The sequence below is a fragment of the Oryzias melastigma genome, linkage group LG14 (genome assembly GCF_002922805.2).
Source record: "Oryzias melastigma strain HK-1 linkage group LG14, ASM292280v2, whole genome shotgun sequence".
Taxonomy (NCBI): domain Eukaryota; kingdom Metazoa; phylum Chordata; class Actinopteri; order Beloniformes; family Adrianichthyidae; genus Oryzias; species Oryzias melastigma.
The window spans coordinates 23,301,779-23,317,421 of record NC_050525.1 but is presented as its reverse complement, the minus strand read 5'-3'; the positions used below and the strand labels follow the sequence as shown (position 1 = coordinate 23,317,421).

General features: G+C 36.7%; 1 protein-coding gene across 3 annotated transcripts in view; it reads right to left on the bottom strand.

Annotated features, from left to right (window-relative positions):
* The window catches only part of jade2 (jade family PHD finger 2), a 203,883-nt gene that overhangs the window by 165,184 nt on the left and 23,056 nt on the right, over positions 1-15,643 (bottom strand). For all 3 annotated transcript variants that reach the window (XM_024266149.2, XM_024266150.2, XM_024266151.2), the window contains exons 2-3: positions 13,777-13,840; positions 5,496-5,581 (exon numbers count right to left, since the gene is read on the bottom strand). In XM_024266149.2, coding sequence (XP_024121917.1) covers positions 5,496-5,581; positions 13,777-13,840 — 150 coding nt within the window. The remainder of the gene's footprint in view (positions 1-5,495; positions 5,582-13,776; positions 13,841-15,643) is intronic.

Genomic DNA, 15,643 nt, shown 5'->3' with positions numbered 1-15,643 from the left:
ATTATCTATAGAAAAAATGGTAAAGAAAATATATGGTAAATTATAGGGCTCGGCGATATGGCCAAAAAAAATCTAATCTCTGATTTTTTCATAGCAGATTTTGATTTTATTCAATTTTTTTCTCCCTTCTTTTACTTTCTTTAACAAATGTTACAAATAACTGAATTTTTTTTACAAAACATATTTTATTTTAATATTTGAAATTAGCTCAAAGACAAAGTGCAACTAAATACAAACTGTAAAAATATTTGTCAGCTCAACACTGGTTTTGTAATGTTGCAAAGAGACTACTAATAACTTTAGTACAAAGCGGATTCATGTCTGGCATAATTATATTTATAAAATACAGTTTTTATAAACGTTCTATGAACTAATGTTGATGTATTAATCCGCCTCGTCTTAAAGCCGCTCCATGAAAATGTCCGACTTTTAACCGACCGTGCTTACATACAGGAGACACAGGAACAGCTTGTTAGCATTAGCAGCTAGTATCGTAGCATGCTAGCGTCAGTGTGTAACAAGAGCGCTGTCTTCAAATCAACACTTTTATTAAACGTTCAGTTCCTGCTGTAGATCAGCAGTTTCACCCTCTCTCTCTCTGCCTCGCTAAAGAATCTCCTCAGCTACCTGCCGCTTTCTCGTCTGTGCAAACGGGCTGACTTTACGCCAAACTACAGAAGCCCAAGAGAGCAGAGGTTTGAGAAGATAAAATCTCGATTTTCAAAAAATAGAAAACAGCAAATTCAAATTAATTGCTAATATCGATATATCGCCCAGCCCTAGTAAAATATTTGACTAAAAATGTAATTAAGTAAGAATTACACTTTAATTTCGGTTGATGTACCTAAGTGAGGGCTTTATTAAGGGTTAAATCAAGAGTTTTCTCAACAGCTATAGTTTTTTTTTTCTACATTAACTGTATTGTACGGAAGTCTAAAACGGCCTTACCCTATTTTTTTTTCTTTATTTTTTTTTTTTAACGAGATAATGAAAAACCTCTCTCTCATTCTCGCTCGAAGACACTGACTCTTTACCTGATTCAAGTCTCTCCTCTGTAAAAGAAAATACTCCACAAAAGTTGTTTTTAAATGTATTCTTTATTAGTGGATCTGCGCTCTTTAAACGTCCTAATTCCATGTCATGCACCAGCCCCTGTCCCTTTATTTCACTAAAACCCCTAAAAAACAGCTTGATTGACAGAACCCAGGCCCGACGAGCTTCTCTGCATGGTGTTTTGCTTTAATATTTTTAATTAAACATAGAGGGAAAGAAAACAGGCTTTAAACCTCAACTCAGAAAGGTCAAAACTGACTCAAACATTTGGAAGATTAAATATTCATCCAGCTTTATTTGATAGTAATGTCACCTTAAAGATCCACTCCCATGATTTTTTTTTACATCTTACCAATGATAGAGGTAAAATAGTACAGAAATTAAGCTTAAATTGCATTTCTGAGTATACTAGCATGCAAACAGAGATCTCTCGGTGAAAGATTGCGGGGCCAACATAAGCTTTTTAAATCAGTCTTCATATAGTTTGGGAGAATTCTGTGAACTGCTGGTGTAAAGCTGCTGCAGGACGGCGAACTGTGAAGCTCTGCAGCAGCTAACTGCATAACAACGACACAAACGGGGGGACTTGACTTCAAAGGTCTCCTCCAGCTTAAGTAATGTTAGTCAAGCAGGGATCCCTTTCATGAGGGCCGTGACCTTCTACATGTAAAACATAAAACACGCTGTTGCTTTGGCCTCGGGATGCTTCACACTGACGCCATTCAAATGGCAGAGCACGCAGCTCCAGAAGGGCTTCTTTGGTCACTTTGCTTGGAGGATAAAAGTCGAGGTGTCCTTGAATCAAAGGAGCATCAACTTTATCTCTGCTAACTACAGGAAAACGGACCCTGAGAGAATATGACACAAGCAGATTAATCCAGAGTAACGGAATTATTGCATTACAGAACAGAGGAGGCATGAGCTGCAGCCTCCGTCTGCATTCAGGAACGCAACGGTTTTTCTTCTCAATCATCTGCTCATTACTCACTAAGATGCAACGAAAACATCTCCTTTTTTAAGAATTTAAATTAGACAACAGAAAATAAATATTTTTTAAAAAATACTTGCCTATGACATCATTTTATAATACCATCTATCTTCTTCCACTCATCCCAGACATTCCCAGACCAGCCGAGAGACGTAGTCTCTCCAGTGTGATCTGGGTCTTCCCCGGTGCCTCCGCCCAGTGAGACATTCCCAGAACACCTCCCCAGGAGGCGTCCAGGAGGCATCTGGACCAGATAGCCGACCCACCTCAACTGGCTCCTCTCGAAGTGGAGGAGCAGCAGCTCTACTCTGAGCTTTCTCCGGGTAACCGAGAGAGTTACCCGGAGTTGGAGCCACAGGGTTGCAGAGCTCATTCGACTACTTTGGGGCGAAGACGGAATACACTATGGACAGATCGCCAGTTTACTCACTCGATATGCCGGCAGAGAGAGAGTCGCTGCAGGGTGCGGAAGCTGCCGGCTTGGGGTTCATCAAGACATTAAAAAAAAAGGTCTCCTTATTTTATTTTTTCTCTCTCGGGTTAATGCGAGACAGAGAGCCTTCAAGCTCAGCCACAGAGACACAGAAACACAGTGGGAGCAGCTGTCATACAGACTCAACCCCCCGAGTAAGATAGAAGAGCCCATTACCGGGAAAATGTTTTATTAATCACATAAACCCAAACATGGAGACATGATTACCAACGTTTTTGTAGAACTCTTCACAATCAATAAACATTATTTATTTCTCAACATCAGTGAATTCGTCACGCGGCAAAAGTGAGACAGGCCATGCGAATTTGTCGGTAAAAACGGCATTCATCGCTCCAATCCACCTGCCGATCTAGATACTTGCGGCTCTAATTGTCAAATTTCCTAATTTCTAACAGTCAGGCTACATGCACAGAGCATGCACATATCATGCTCCATGCATAGCTTTTTGTAACAACAGTGGAAAAAATCGGTATGACACGCCTGGGTCTTATCCTTACTCATGTTCCCTATGACCTGTCGCTGCGACAGGTTGTAGAAAAATATGTGCATAAACATTTTTTTTCTTTGGGTACACCAGGAGATTTACAGCCTTAATAATTCATGTGGACCACCTGCGTGTTTTGCACAGGTTTGTCCAGGTTTTCACCCTCACACAGCCCGTATCTAGCCATAAGACATTTGGAGTCGATTGTCTGCAGGTAGTTTACAAACCATGTGTCTGCACATCTGTGCAACGGTAGCACAAAGAAGCACACCTTTGCAAACTATTTTAAACTTCAAATTTTGTTTTTCTCTTTTGTTGAAAAACACGGGGAACAGTGTCAATCATCCAAGCTTTTCCCAGCATCAGTTCAGATGCCCTCGCATTTGTCAGCCTGACGACCTCACCGTGAGTTCTTGTTAGCTGTTGCCTGCCCTTTCCTGTTTGACCTTTCCTCATCAATCGCTGCTTCAGAAAAGCAGAATCATTACAGCAAAACCTCATCTTTTATGAAGGAGCCGCGTGCCCGGAGCAGGGAGGCAGTTTTATGGAGGGGAGCGCGGCCCCTGGCTCTACAGCAGATGCCCGGGTCAGAGCGGAGAGCTACAGTAGTTATTACTGAGGGACTGATTGCTGACAGGACCTTCCAACAGCCTGTGGTTAAGCGTATGGAGCGCAGAGGGGGGGTACCTCCAGCACACAACAGAGGCTCTGCTGCTGATGAGTTTTTCTTGGGGGCATGCATGCTGCTCGGCTTTATTCAGCCTCAAAAGTTGCCAAAAAAATAAAAACCCTTTCACTTCAGCCAGTTTTTGACACTTTCTGGAGATTTCTTTTTAAATCACACACAAGAAAACTTTCATTATGTAAAAAGTCAACTAATTTCCTCCAGAGTGCTCATTACCACTTTTTTGGAGTCAAAGTCCAGTTCTCCCTCAACAGACTCCTCTTCAGTGGGAGGAATGTGTGATTGCGGTAGGCAGTTCCTCGCCACAACTTGCATAAAGCACAATTTTCCAACCGGATTATGCCAGTTCCTTCTTCACGGAGGTCATTTGGGTGCTCGTGGAATCATTCATCACGTCTGCATGAATGCTCCAACCCCAAAATTTTAGCCAACTGATGTGTGCCATCGGTTTTTCTCGCCTGATTTAGCTGCGGTGGCTGAGATGGCTGTATTTCCATCGCACTGAAACGCTCGTCCCGCTGACACATGCTGCCGCTACAGGAACTGGATGAGAGCCTTAAGAACCGGAAACTCAGGGGGAGGTGGATGTGATTGACTGAATCTTTGTGTGCATCATTGGAGACGGCGAGGATCTTGTTCGTGGAAGGGTTTTCTTTATCCAGATTATAGTCTCTTGTTTGCAAAAATTCACAAAATCATCATTTTATGAAGAAAATGATGATCTATCTGATTTATTTGACAGCAAAAACACTGAAAAATGAATGTGCTTGACAACTTCCACAAGCAGACAAGTTGACTAAAAGAAAAATCCAGACAAGATCTCCAGTTCATGTGAGGAAATACAGCTCAGTTTTAAACAAATAAAAAACTTAAATTAAAAGCAGACACTCGTCATTGATCACATTATAGTATGTTAAGTCTATAAACAAATAATTAATTTTGAATAAATCTTTAATTAAAAGATGCATTGTTTATTCAAACAATTCATTAATTTGTATTTCTGCTAAGTATTTAGGCCAAAAAGCTGTTAGTTATCTCTGAATACTCAGAATTGTATCCATGAACATAAACAAAATCAGTTTTTAAATTAAAATAACTAAAAAAAAATGGACTTTTCCTTAAATTTTATTGAAAAGGAATTGAACCATACACTTACTAATCTAAATCAAATCAATTCACGTTTGAGCCAGTAATGGTTGGAGATAATTATGTAAGAAATGATTAAAAATATTAACATTTTCACATAAAGTTGCTTTGTTTTCAGGATGATTCCATCAAATACTTTCAGACTGATACTCAGGCAGTTTCTTAGTTTTTTATTTGATCATCGTTTGGATGATTACAGTAGAAAAACATTTAAAATGTCTTTTTATTTAAGATCCTTTTTCAAGTTTTGTTGTTGTTACCTTCTGCAATTAATCCTGACTCAAGAGCTGCCAAAAAAAAAACCTTGTTTCTGAACTTTCAACATGAGCAAATTGCAAAAACAAATTAAAAAGGTCAACTGGACTCTTTTTTTAGTTTCAAGTCTTATCCAAGTTTTCTCAAATCTAATTCAAAATCAAGATTTTTAAAACCTTTGGAACCATCCTTAAAATGCAAAGAAAATGTTGATTTTTTTTAATTATTGTGTTACAGACGTGCGTTAGACTCTAACTATTGCACCCAATGCTTGTCATCATATAACATATGCTCTTTCCAGTGAAAAACAGATTTAAGGATGTATATTAAATCAGAACAACCTTAAAATATTTTAAAAAGTGCATCTAAAGAGATGAGTGGAGGAACTTACCTCTGATGGTTTCTTGTGCTGGTGGTGGACCCATGTGCTGCTGGTGACTGCACTCTTGGACAACCTGGACCACGACGTCACTGGACCTACAGAAAAAATGAAACATTAAAAAATTAATAAATGAATAAAGAGCATCTATCTTTTTTTATTTTATATTCAGATTTGAAGCATTTCCTTTGAAATGACTCAGCTTTTTAATTAAGATCAATGGAGAAGCCGGACCAATAACGTTGTTTGAAATAGACAACTGAAATTCATTTAAAACATGTTTCTTTCCTCATTTACTCTCTTTTTTTCCTTATTTCTGTGAGCAGTAATTTAAGAAAAAAACAAACTTTTGAACTTTCTGAAAACGCAGGGAGACGTGTAATTGAAAGCTTCTTCTCAGTGTGCATCATTAAAAAAGAAAGCTGTCATTAAAATTCTGCAAATCCAAAAACCTGTACTTGTAAAAGGAAAACCTCAAATTTGCCAACACAGACACTTCCTTCCACTTTACATAGACCCACACAGATGACTTTCCTTAGTTATTTTAAAGCACATCTTTCTTCACACATTTGACTTGTTTTGGATACTTTTTGTACTTTATAATAGTCAGAAATAGGGATTTTTGCAGACATATCTCACATGATGACTGTTTTTGTTTTTTGTCAGTGTACCTGACGTAAACTTTAACTGCCTGTAAGACAGAAGGGGTGAGAGCGGACAACCTTTGATCGGATAACCACAGGTTCAGTTCCCGCCTTGCCCGCCCATGTGTCCAAGTGTCCTTGGGCAAGACACTGAACCTCAGTTTTTTCCTGGTGGTTATGGATTCACGCCAGAGTAAGTCATCAGTGAGTGAATGTGTGTTTGCATGGGTGAATGGGAATTCAAGGAGAACTACCCTTGTATACGCTATTTACCATTCAAAGTGTTGTAAAACAAAGTTCCTTGGAGTCATAGATGACTGTCAACTTAGTTTTAACCACATGTTGAATATAAAAACAAATAAATGTCTAAGACTAAATGTATAAACCACAGAACCAAAACAACACTGAGTACAAAATACTTTTGTTTTTTAAATTCAACATAAGTTCTAATATTTGGGAAAATAAATAAAACAAATATTGATCCAATTATCAGACTTTTTTAAAAAAAAAAAAAAGGCAATTAGAGTTATAAGTAAAGTTGTTTATTTTGAAAATCTGCACATTTTAAAGAATTGAATACATTCGAATTTACGGATATTGTGATTATACAAATATTGGACATTTTGTGCCCTTAAGTTCCACTCCAACTATATTTTTTTCTATTGTAAAATCATTCCCAGTGGTCTGTTAATTATGATTTTGCCAAAATCAAAAACTGTGTCATTCTTAAGACGTATTATCTGCAGAGCAGCAGAAGCATATTAAGAATTTGCTTGTTGGTTCAGGATGGGAGTAATTTCCCAGCATTCTTTTGTTTACTCTCTCTCCCACTAGCTTATAGCCCCTCACAAGCCCAAGCTAACATTAGCGTAGCAAAAAAAAAACAGCAGTCTATCCAGCTGTATAGTTTAGAACCAGATGCCAGCTCAGACGAGACAAATAAAGATGTTAATGGATCGATTTATAATTGTGTTTTTTTGTTTTTCTGCTCCTGATCCATCACAATTTGAATACAGAAACACAGTTTTAATCTTAAATTATTCTATAGAAAAATGCTACAAGAACATGTCAAAACACGATTTTCATCTTTAGAAGTAGTTTTCCTCTGAGAGTGAAGTCATTTTTAAAAGAAGGAAGGAACGTCATGATTTAAGAAGTGTTTTTATTTTTGAAAAATAAAAAATGGTGATGTGTTTTTGGAACAAAAATTTGGAATTAATTCAATATTTTGTCTAATTTCTTGCACATTTGTCGGATTTCTGCACATTTCTTTTTAACGTAAGGTGTTCTTTTTTCTATTTATGTCTGTATTAACTGTCCACATTGAAGAGAACTGTACCTGAATCTCATTATACCAGGTGCAATGGCAATATAGGCTTTCTTTTCTATTTCTATAAAGCTAAAATGAGCTAATACTGTAAAAAAAATTAAGTTACTCTTATAATGTAGAATAACTGATCAAGTGGAATTTATCCAAGTGTTAGTGAACATGTGTGTGAGTGTTTGTGTATGTGTATATAGTGTATATGTGATACATGAAGAAAAAAAACATATATATATATATATATACACACACATTTTTTGTATATTTGTCGTTTCTGTATGGTTTTTTTTTTTGTGATGGGCTTCAAGAAGCTTCAGCTTTTTAGTTAATGTTGTTTATTATTAGGAAAAATGTGACATTTTATTAGCCAAATGAACCTCAAGCTTCTAAATTACAGTTTAACCAGCAAGTTTTGTGTATTTTTCTTGGATCCGTGACAGAAATAAAGTACTTCAATAATGGATGGAGTAAACATTGTCCTTCAGGGTATAATGTAACTTAACTTGTTATGGTCTAAACTACAAAACATCCATGAAAATGCTGACTAAATTACCCTAAGCTCATTATTTGAGTCTTGAAGTAAATAACTGGTGGTGCTGAATTTCCAAGCAGAATGTTAAAAAGCGAAAGATAACAGAGTTTTTCCTGTTTTTTTTTACTTTAGTAGTATATTCTTTGTGAGCCGCTCAGAGATTTCACACATGAACAGCAGAGCTGCATTTGGTTTATGGTCCAGAATGGCAGATGAGGCTCCCTGTTGCCTCATTTATTTGGACGCAGCCACCATATCTCAGCGCGACCGGCTAGAAACATACGGCTCAGCGAAAAAATATAAGGAGGCAGCAACTCCAAGCAGCATGCTCACTTGTTTACAATCAATGCTCTGGAGGATCGGCGGCTGGATTCACACTCATTCATTTCGCTGGGTAGTTAGCTGTGGGGTTTCTGCGACGGTTCAAAGTCGGGTTCTTGTGTGCAGAAGAGAACTGCTCCCAGTATGTTTTAATCCCTCCTGACAATTATGTTTGAGCAACTTTTAAAGAAGATGCAGCTTTTTTTGCATTATGTTTGACATCAGTGACTATGGGGTTACAGCTGCACTGCTGCGTCACTGCGGCCAGATAACCAAACGGGCCGCAGCGCAGTCAGAGGTTACCAACATGGCGCAGTGTTAATTAAAAGCCCCGCTCGGCGGCGGCAGCCAAAATTATCATGGGCATCCTTCAATTAGAAACCAGATAGCTTCCAGTGAGCAGATGCAGCTGGAGCGCACGCTGCAGCGGTCAGGAGAGGCTATCGGCTAAAAGCTGATTAGAAACCCTGAACGCAGGCCGGCTCACGCAGGTCTGTAAAGCAGTCCATTAAAGCTGCTGTAAAAACATGGAACCTTTGAGCGCCGACCACTTATAGGAGTCAGAGATCAGGTAAACCCGGGGTGTGAGAGGTTTGGATTTGGAAAAGAGATGGATTTTAAAGATCTTTCAGCAAAAAGTATGCAGGAATTCAAAATTTTATGAATGAAACTTCCACCGTTGATCCTTTTAAACCAAGTAGTCATGTAAAAATGTGCTTTCCAAAGCAAATTTGAAATATTTTTGGATTGAAATTTGAAAAATACATTGATTTTCAATCAAATTATGCTGAATTGCGTATAAATTTAAAGGTAAAATTGTTCATTGACATTGAATGCAGTCAGTAGTTTGGAAGTAACTTGCAGCCCGATATTAAATGCATTTCCAATAATTTACATTTTCTAAATACATACATAGTTTTAGCCCTCACCAATATAAAGCAGAGTACTCTTAGATATCAGTCTCCAATCTGCAGTTTCCGTTTTGAAATTTGTAATATGCATTCTTACTTTGATTCTTATCTCCATCGGTCTTAGTTTTTTATATGTATAATTAGAGAACCTTTTATGTATGAAATTCTGTTTGTTTTTCATAGTCCTGTTATTTGGACGTTGAGCCCGTAATAATAAATGATTCTATTGGATTTATTCATTCATTTGGACTTTGATTGACCTTCTCATGCAAAGAAAATTGACTGATTTGTGTGTGCGCAATTCTTGATTTGTAACACATACAATACATTTTGTGCATAACTTTATGTATTTATAATAGTGTTTTCACATGCACAATAAAAAATGCAAAATACAAAATGAACTTAAACAGGCACACTTTCAAACTAAAACAGACTGAAACTATCTACACATACAAATCTTTAAGAAGTACGCACAAATTGTGTTAGACACACAAAACTGCATTTAAGCACAAATTTGATAAGACTCATTATAGGTTTCCAAGATTCGATGCGTTTAAATGCTGCTAGAATGATGGGTCATTAGAGTTTTCTTATCAGCCGCTTTAAGAAAATGGAAAAATGTTAAGTTTTCACCAGATATTATTCATATTTAAGTTCAAAACAGCTAATAAGAAAACTCTGATGACCCAGCATTCTAGCAGCATTTAAACGCATCACTTACGGACAAATGTTGGACACGAGAAAAGAGTCTCACATCAGATGTGTGAGTAAATGCAGTTTTGCGTGTGCGCAGCAAGCAATTTGTGCGTAATTTATAAAGATTTGTGTGTGTAGTTAGGTTCAAGCTGTTGTAATTTAAGGTCATGTAAGTGTAAATTGTGTTTTGTCATTTTTGTACATGTGATTACACAATTTCAAGTACATAAAATACACACAAAATGTATTGTATGAGTTACAAATCAAGAATTACGCACACAGAAATCGGATGAATCCATTTTCTTCATTTTTTTGCCATTTCAATTCCACAATCTTTTTTGTTTGGTTAAATAAAAATAGTTTCAAAATAAATCAATTAAAGTAAACAAATGTGGAACTTTTAAAAATAAAATGATTATATTTGATAGAAAAACTAAATGAATGGTTGCATAATCATGTCTTCCTCTTGTTTTCTTTGGTTAACTTAACTTTTGTTGTTACTAGTATTGTGACTATCAGTTTTGATCCATGTTTATGTGTTTCATCCCTCCAATCCTCTTCTTTGTTTGACCTGGAGCCTCTTTAGGATCTTTTGTTACAGCCCACGTTCTCCTGGGCTTTGGCCCGTAACCGAATCAATAGAGCAGCTTGTAAATAAAGATTGATTCAAATCAATTTTTTAAACCCAGTCCTGGTCTCCATACGGCATATTTTACTCTGACCAACTTTAAAAGCTGACACGGCCATTTGAGCCAAATAGAAAAAGAAATCCCGGCTCTCATACTGTAATATCATCTATTGATTTACCCATAAAGCTCAGTAAAAGCAGATTTCACACCAACTGCAGAGAAAAATGCCCCTGCAGGAAAAAGGGTTTAATTCTCACGTAGGTGTTGAACAAAAAGCACTTTGAAAACCTCGAAATGGACTCCTTATTTTGTGTTCTTCACTAAAGTCTTAAAAGAGCCTGGATATAAATGTATATGAGCATTCATGAGAATTTCTTAAATGGCAAAAAATAACAAAAATATTCATATTTTTTGCTTCCAAAACTGATTTTTTTTCAAGCCATTTTTGTTGAGAATCATTCAAAACCAGCTAATAGAGCTGACAAGAAGTGATACGAAAACTATTTTATATTGTTATAATTCACATGCTTATATCAGATGTAACATACAAACTTGATAAGTCTGATGATGATGATATTTTATTTCAGGCATATACTTTAAGAGGAAAGATAGGTCAAAATAGACAAAAAAACAAACAAATATACTTTTTGGGGTGGGACTTTTTAAAGTAGTCCAGCGTCTAAAGCAATGAACACCTGTTTGAGCTGGAAGACAGGACACAATTGGAAGATTTGCAGTATTCTGCATCTAAAATGAAAATTTTTGCTGATCACCTCTAGCTCAGTGGAGAAATTGAGTGTTGGTGTTAGAAAGGGGGCGGTGCTGTCAGAGCAGACTCTTCCTGAAAGGGGCTGTCTCACGATGTTAAATCAGATCAAGAGGACCTGTTCGTTTTCGTGGGTATTGGAGGGGATGCTACTGAGAGTGGAAGTTTTCATAGGATTACTCAGAAATGGATGGACGGGTCAAAATACCACTTTGGAGTTCTTTATAGGGAGGAATAAGCAGTATGATACACTTAAAAGCTCAAAAAGTTGTTTTTTCGTGGTATGGCCCCTTTAAAACTGAAATGCTTCTCAACAATATGGTTTAGAGATACAAACTATTTTGGCAAAATTATGGGCTCACCCATCCAAATGATCAGAATCAGGTGTCTGAATCACGTGGCCTGGACACAGGAGTTGGGAATGAGAATGTGTTGGACCCCACCAATAAAAGCTGCAAAAGCTGGACTTGCATCATATTGAACTCTATGTGTTAGGAATGGAATGACACTTCAGTTCATGAGTCCGGACAGGTGAGCCAATACTTTTGGTAATATAGTGTAAAACGTGAGATTTGTCATGAAAAATAACCCCAAGAAGTATATTTTCAAAAACAGCTCAAAGGCTATTTCCAGCAGAAACCAATATAAGCATCATGTCAGGTTCAGATCTCACTGTACATGAAGATCTAACAAAACAAAACAGTAAACATACTAAATATAACATTTGGTTTTATTGACTTTTAAATGAAAAGCTGCCTCTTTAAAGCCTGTCCTTCTAAAAAGGCTGCAGCTCTTATCTGACATCCCGTCTGCAAATGACATTACTCCCTGATGACCAAAAAGCACCGCACTAATGGTAGCTATCACTAAGGCTTTTGTCTAACTTCACTTGTGTATATTTGTAGATAATAAATCTCTGGTTATATGACTCATCTGACTACCCAACCTACGTCATGTGTGATGATAAAGAGGCGCAACCAAACACAAAAATAAACACAAGCCTAAAAACAAGGTCTAGAGTGGGGGAGTTCAGTACAGTAAATAGAAGAAAACCGTAATATAAAAAGTCAATAAAACAAACAAAAAATACATTTAGAATGTCTTAAAACGAGACAGGAGCGACTTACTGAAACTATCGACTTCAACTGTGCTGGAAGAGAACAACTCCCATCGTTGTGTCTTTTTCTTAGAGCTCAAATAGCTTTACCTCAGTTTAAGATCAGAGTTTAACCTCCACACAGCCTGTCAAATACCAAACACTAGCTGTCAGTGTCTCTATAATACTCACAGAAATGAAGCAGTCAGTGGGTGGAAAGAAATCCTCAAGTATGTTGCAGTTAAAGGAGATTTTTTTTCTTTTTTACCAAGAAAAAAAGCACTTTAAAGTGGAATAGTGCTGAGAAAAGAAGCAAAACATCTGCTTTTACAAACAAACATCTAAATCTATTTAGCTGAATAAATACATTAAAAAGTGCTTTTTTCATTGAGGAGTCTTTCAAATATAATCTGAAAGCAGCGTCTCAGGGAGAGTGGAGTTTGCTCATTTCCACTTAAGTTAATAAAAAGCGTGCAGCAGGTTAGAGAAGAAGCTGTGAAGCTGACATCAGATTCCCAAATGCCTGTCATTAATCTGACTGATGCACTGGAACTGGCTTTCAGCAGGTTGTGTGTGGCGTTAAAAAGGAAATAACTCTGGAGAGGGAAATTCTGCAAAGTCTCTCCAATTGAGAATCATGTATTCTGGGCTCCAGTGGTCTTCACATCACTAAAAACTATGGTTTTCTCTAAATGATGTCAACATTTATCCAGGGTTTTCCTTCAAATTTATTTGAATTTTTGGGCAAATTGTTGAAAATTCTGGTTAGTTTTTTATTCCATTTCCTGGGATCAATCAGAACTACTTATATCTGTGGAGTCTGCAGGTTACAGCAGAGAATAACCTGGGTGCGCCACAAGCTCCCTACTCTGAGCTCTCAGCAAAAGGGAGGGGAAGGGGGGCGGGGTTGCTACAACTGAGAGTTGAATTTCTAATGAACTACTGCTGCTCTGCAGAAACTTTGTCCTAGTAAATTAAAGATTTTTTTTTTTTTAATTTTGGCAAAAAATGATATAATGATATTTAAAAGACCACTGGGAAGCCTGAAAATAGATTTAAAAAATTACTAAAGTGGGTTTTTAAGTGATATTATCCTTTCTTTCTCAAAAAACAAACTGCTTTTAGCAAATCTTTCCTTTGCTGGATTTGTTCCATCAAACATGCGTTTGGACTTGAAGCTCATCTTTGTTCTGCAACACCTGAGAAGTCCTAATGAGCAGAAGAAGAACACAGTGACAGGCCGGGCCGTTCTCCAGCAGGTTATTATGAGCACTTCTTTTGCAGGAGTTGACTTAAATCACATCCTGAGTGCAATTTTCCCCCCAAATTTCAGGTTTCCTCAGACCCACAAACTCCTTCCTCCCATCAACTTACTGTCAGTGGTGTCAGAGTCGTTGCTGCTCGTGGAGTATTTCCTCCTCTTCTTTTCGCTCTCCATCTGTTTGGGGGTGAGGGGGGCAGAGGAGACAGAAAAGAAGAACGACTAGTGAGATGATGTTCACCAAGTTCACAAGTGTTAATGAAATAACGAGCTGATGACACCAATCTGTCAGAACCTCCACCGGGCCTCCTGCCAGGATAAACCAACTTTATCTCCATCAGACATCAGCGCTTTGGACACGCTGAGAGCTGCACAATGAAACGCTTGTTTGGTTTCTTCACAGACAACAGGGGTTCTTATTCGATTCGACAGCTACTTTATCCTGTCAGTTACTCTACCGGTCCTTCCTTTTAGCGCTGGAAGGACTTCTAGCTTTATAATAGAGTGGAACGGATTCAACCCAGAACCAAACAGGAGAACTCCTCTGTCTAAGAAAAACCACAAACGAGTGATGGCAAATAGAGATTTTCAAGGAAAAAACACAATTTGTGGGGATTGATGTCTCTTTACACATCTTTACCTTCAAAATAAAAGCCTACACCATCCACATCAAAAACCATAAACTAATTTTCAAACATATCTAAATTGTAAACTATTTTAATTTTTTACTTTCATTTTAATATTTTGACAACTGCTAGAATAAAGTAAATACTGCAGCAAGATCAATAATTTTTGTTTTTTATGTTTTTAGGTCTTTTACGTTTTGAGAAAATTGCAATGATTGCATCTCAAAGGGAACACATTTTCGATCCTAGCTGCAAAAATATTAAAAAATCATCATTTAAATTGAAATAAATGTCCTTTTGTTTTTGTTTCCAAAAATTTGGGATTTGAAATATAAAAATTGGTAATGTTTACATTAAAATTATACGCACATGACTTTTAGTAAAAATCATTGAAGAAAAAACATTCAAACCTATTTTTTTAAACTAATAGAAAAAAGTGTTTTTACTATCAAAATAAATATAAAAAAGTCAGAAGCGTCTTAAGATATTAGGAGGAGGATCTGCAACATTCGTATGCATGAAATCCACACTGAAATTTTAGGCAATAATTTTTTAGGTTATCATCTTTTGATGCTTTTAAAAAGCATTCTCTGTGGTCTTTTAATTATGATTATGTGGTTTTTAGCCAAAATTAAGAAGAAAAAAAACGTTTGTTTTGTAGGACATAGTTTCTGCAGAGCGCCAGCAGTTCTTTAGAAATTCACCTCCAAGTTCTCATCTGCGGACACGCTCTACCGCTAGCTTACAGCCCCTCACATACCAAAACCTAACATTAGCAACAAATATGGCGACCAAAATTAGACATATCCAGCCATACAGATTTGTACCAGCTCAGACAAGGAAAACAAAGACGTTCATGGATCTATTTGTCGGTGAGTGGATGCATCAGAATGGAGCATAGCAGGAACTTCTACGTCAATCCTACAGGCTTTTCTACAGCTTTTTTCTGGTCTGCTCCTGATTCACAATGATTTGAATAAAGAAATAATCAGAAAAATCATTTTAATCTCAATTTTCTTTATATATATCCTCCAACATAATTTCAATTGGAGTGGGTCTTTTGTATTATTAGGTTACTGTGGGTACACATTTGTGCAGTAAATGTTAATTTTAAAAAACTCTTCAATAAGTTTTCAACAATTATTACATAATAATGATTACATCAACTACTAGTTATTCTTTTTAATCAATTAATTGCCATAATTTAGCTTTAAAAAAAAGGATAAATATAGGTAGTAGTTGTTATTTTACAGTTTTTGTGAAATTACAGAAATATTTCATAGGATGTGTTTTCTCTCTAACAAGTTTTTTTCTTAATTTAGGTTTATAATGAAAGTGTTGTCATTTAAATAAA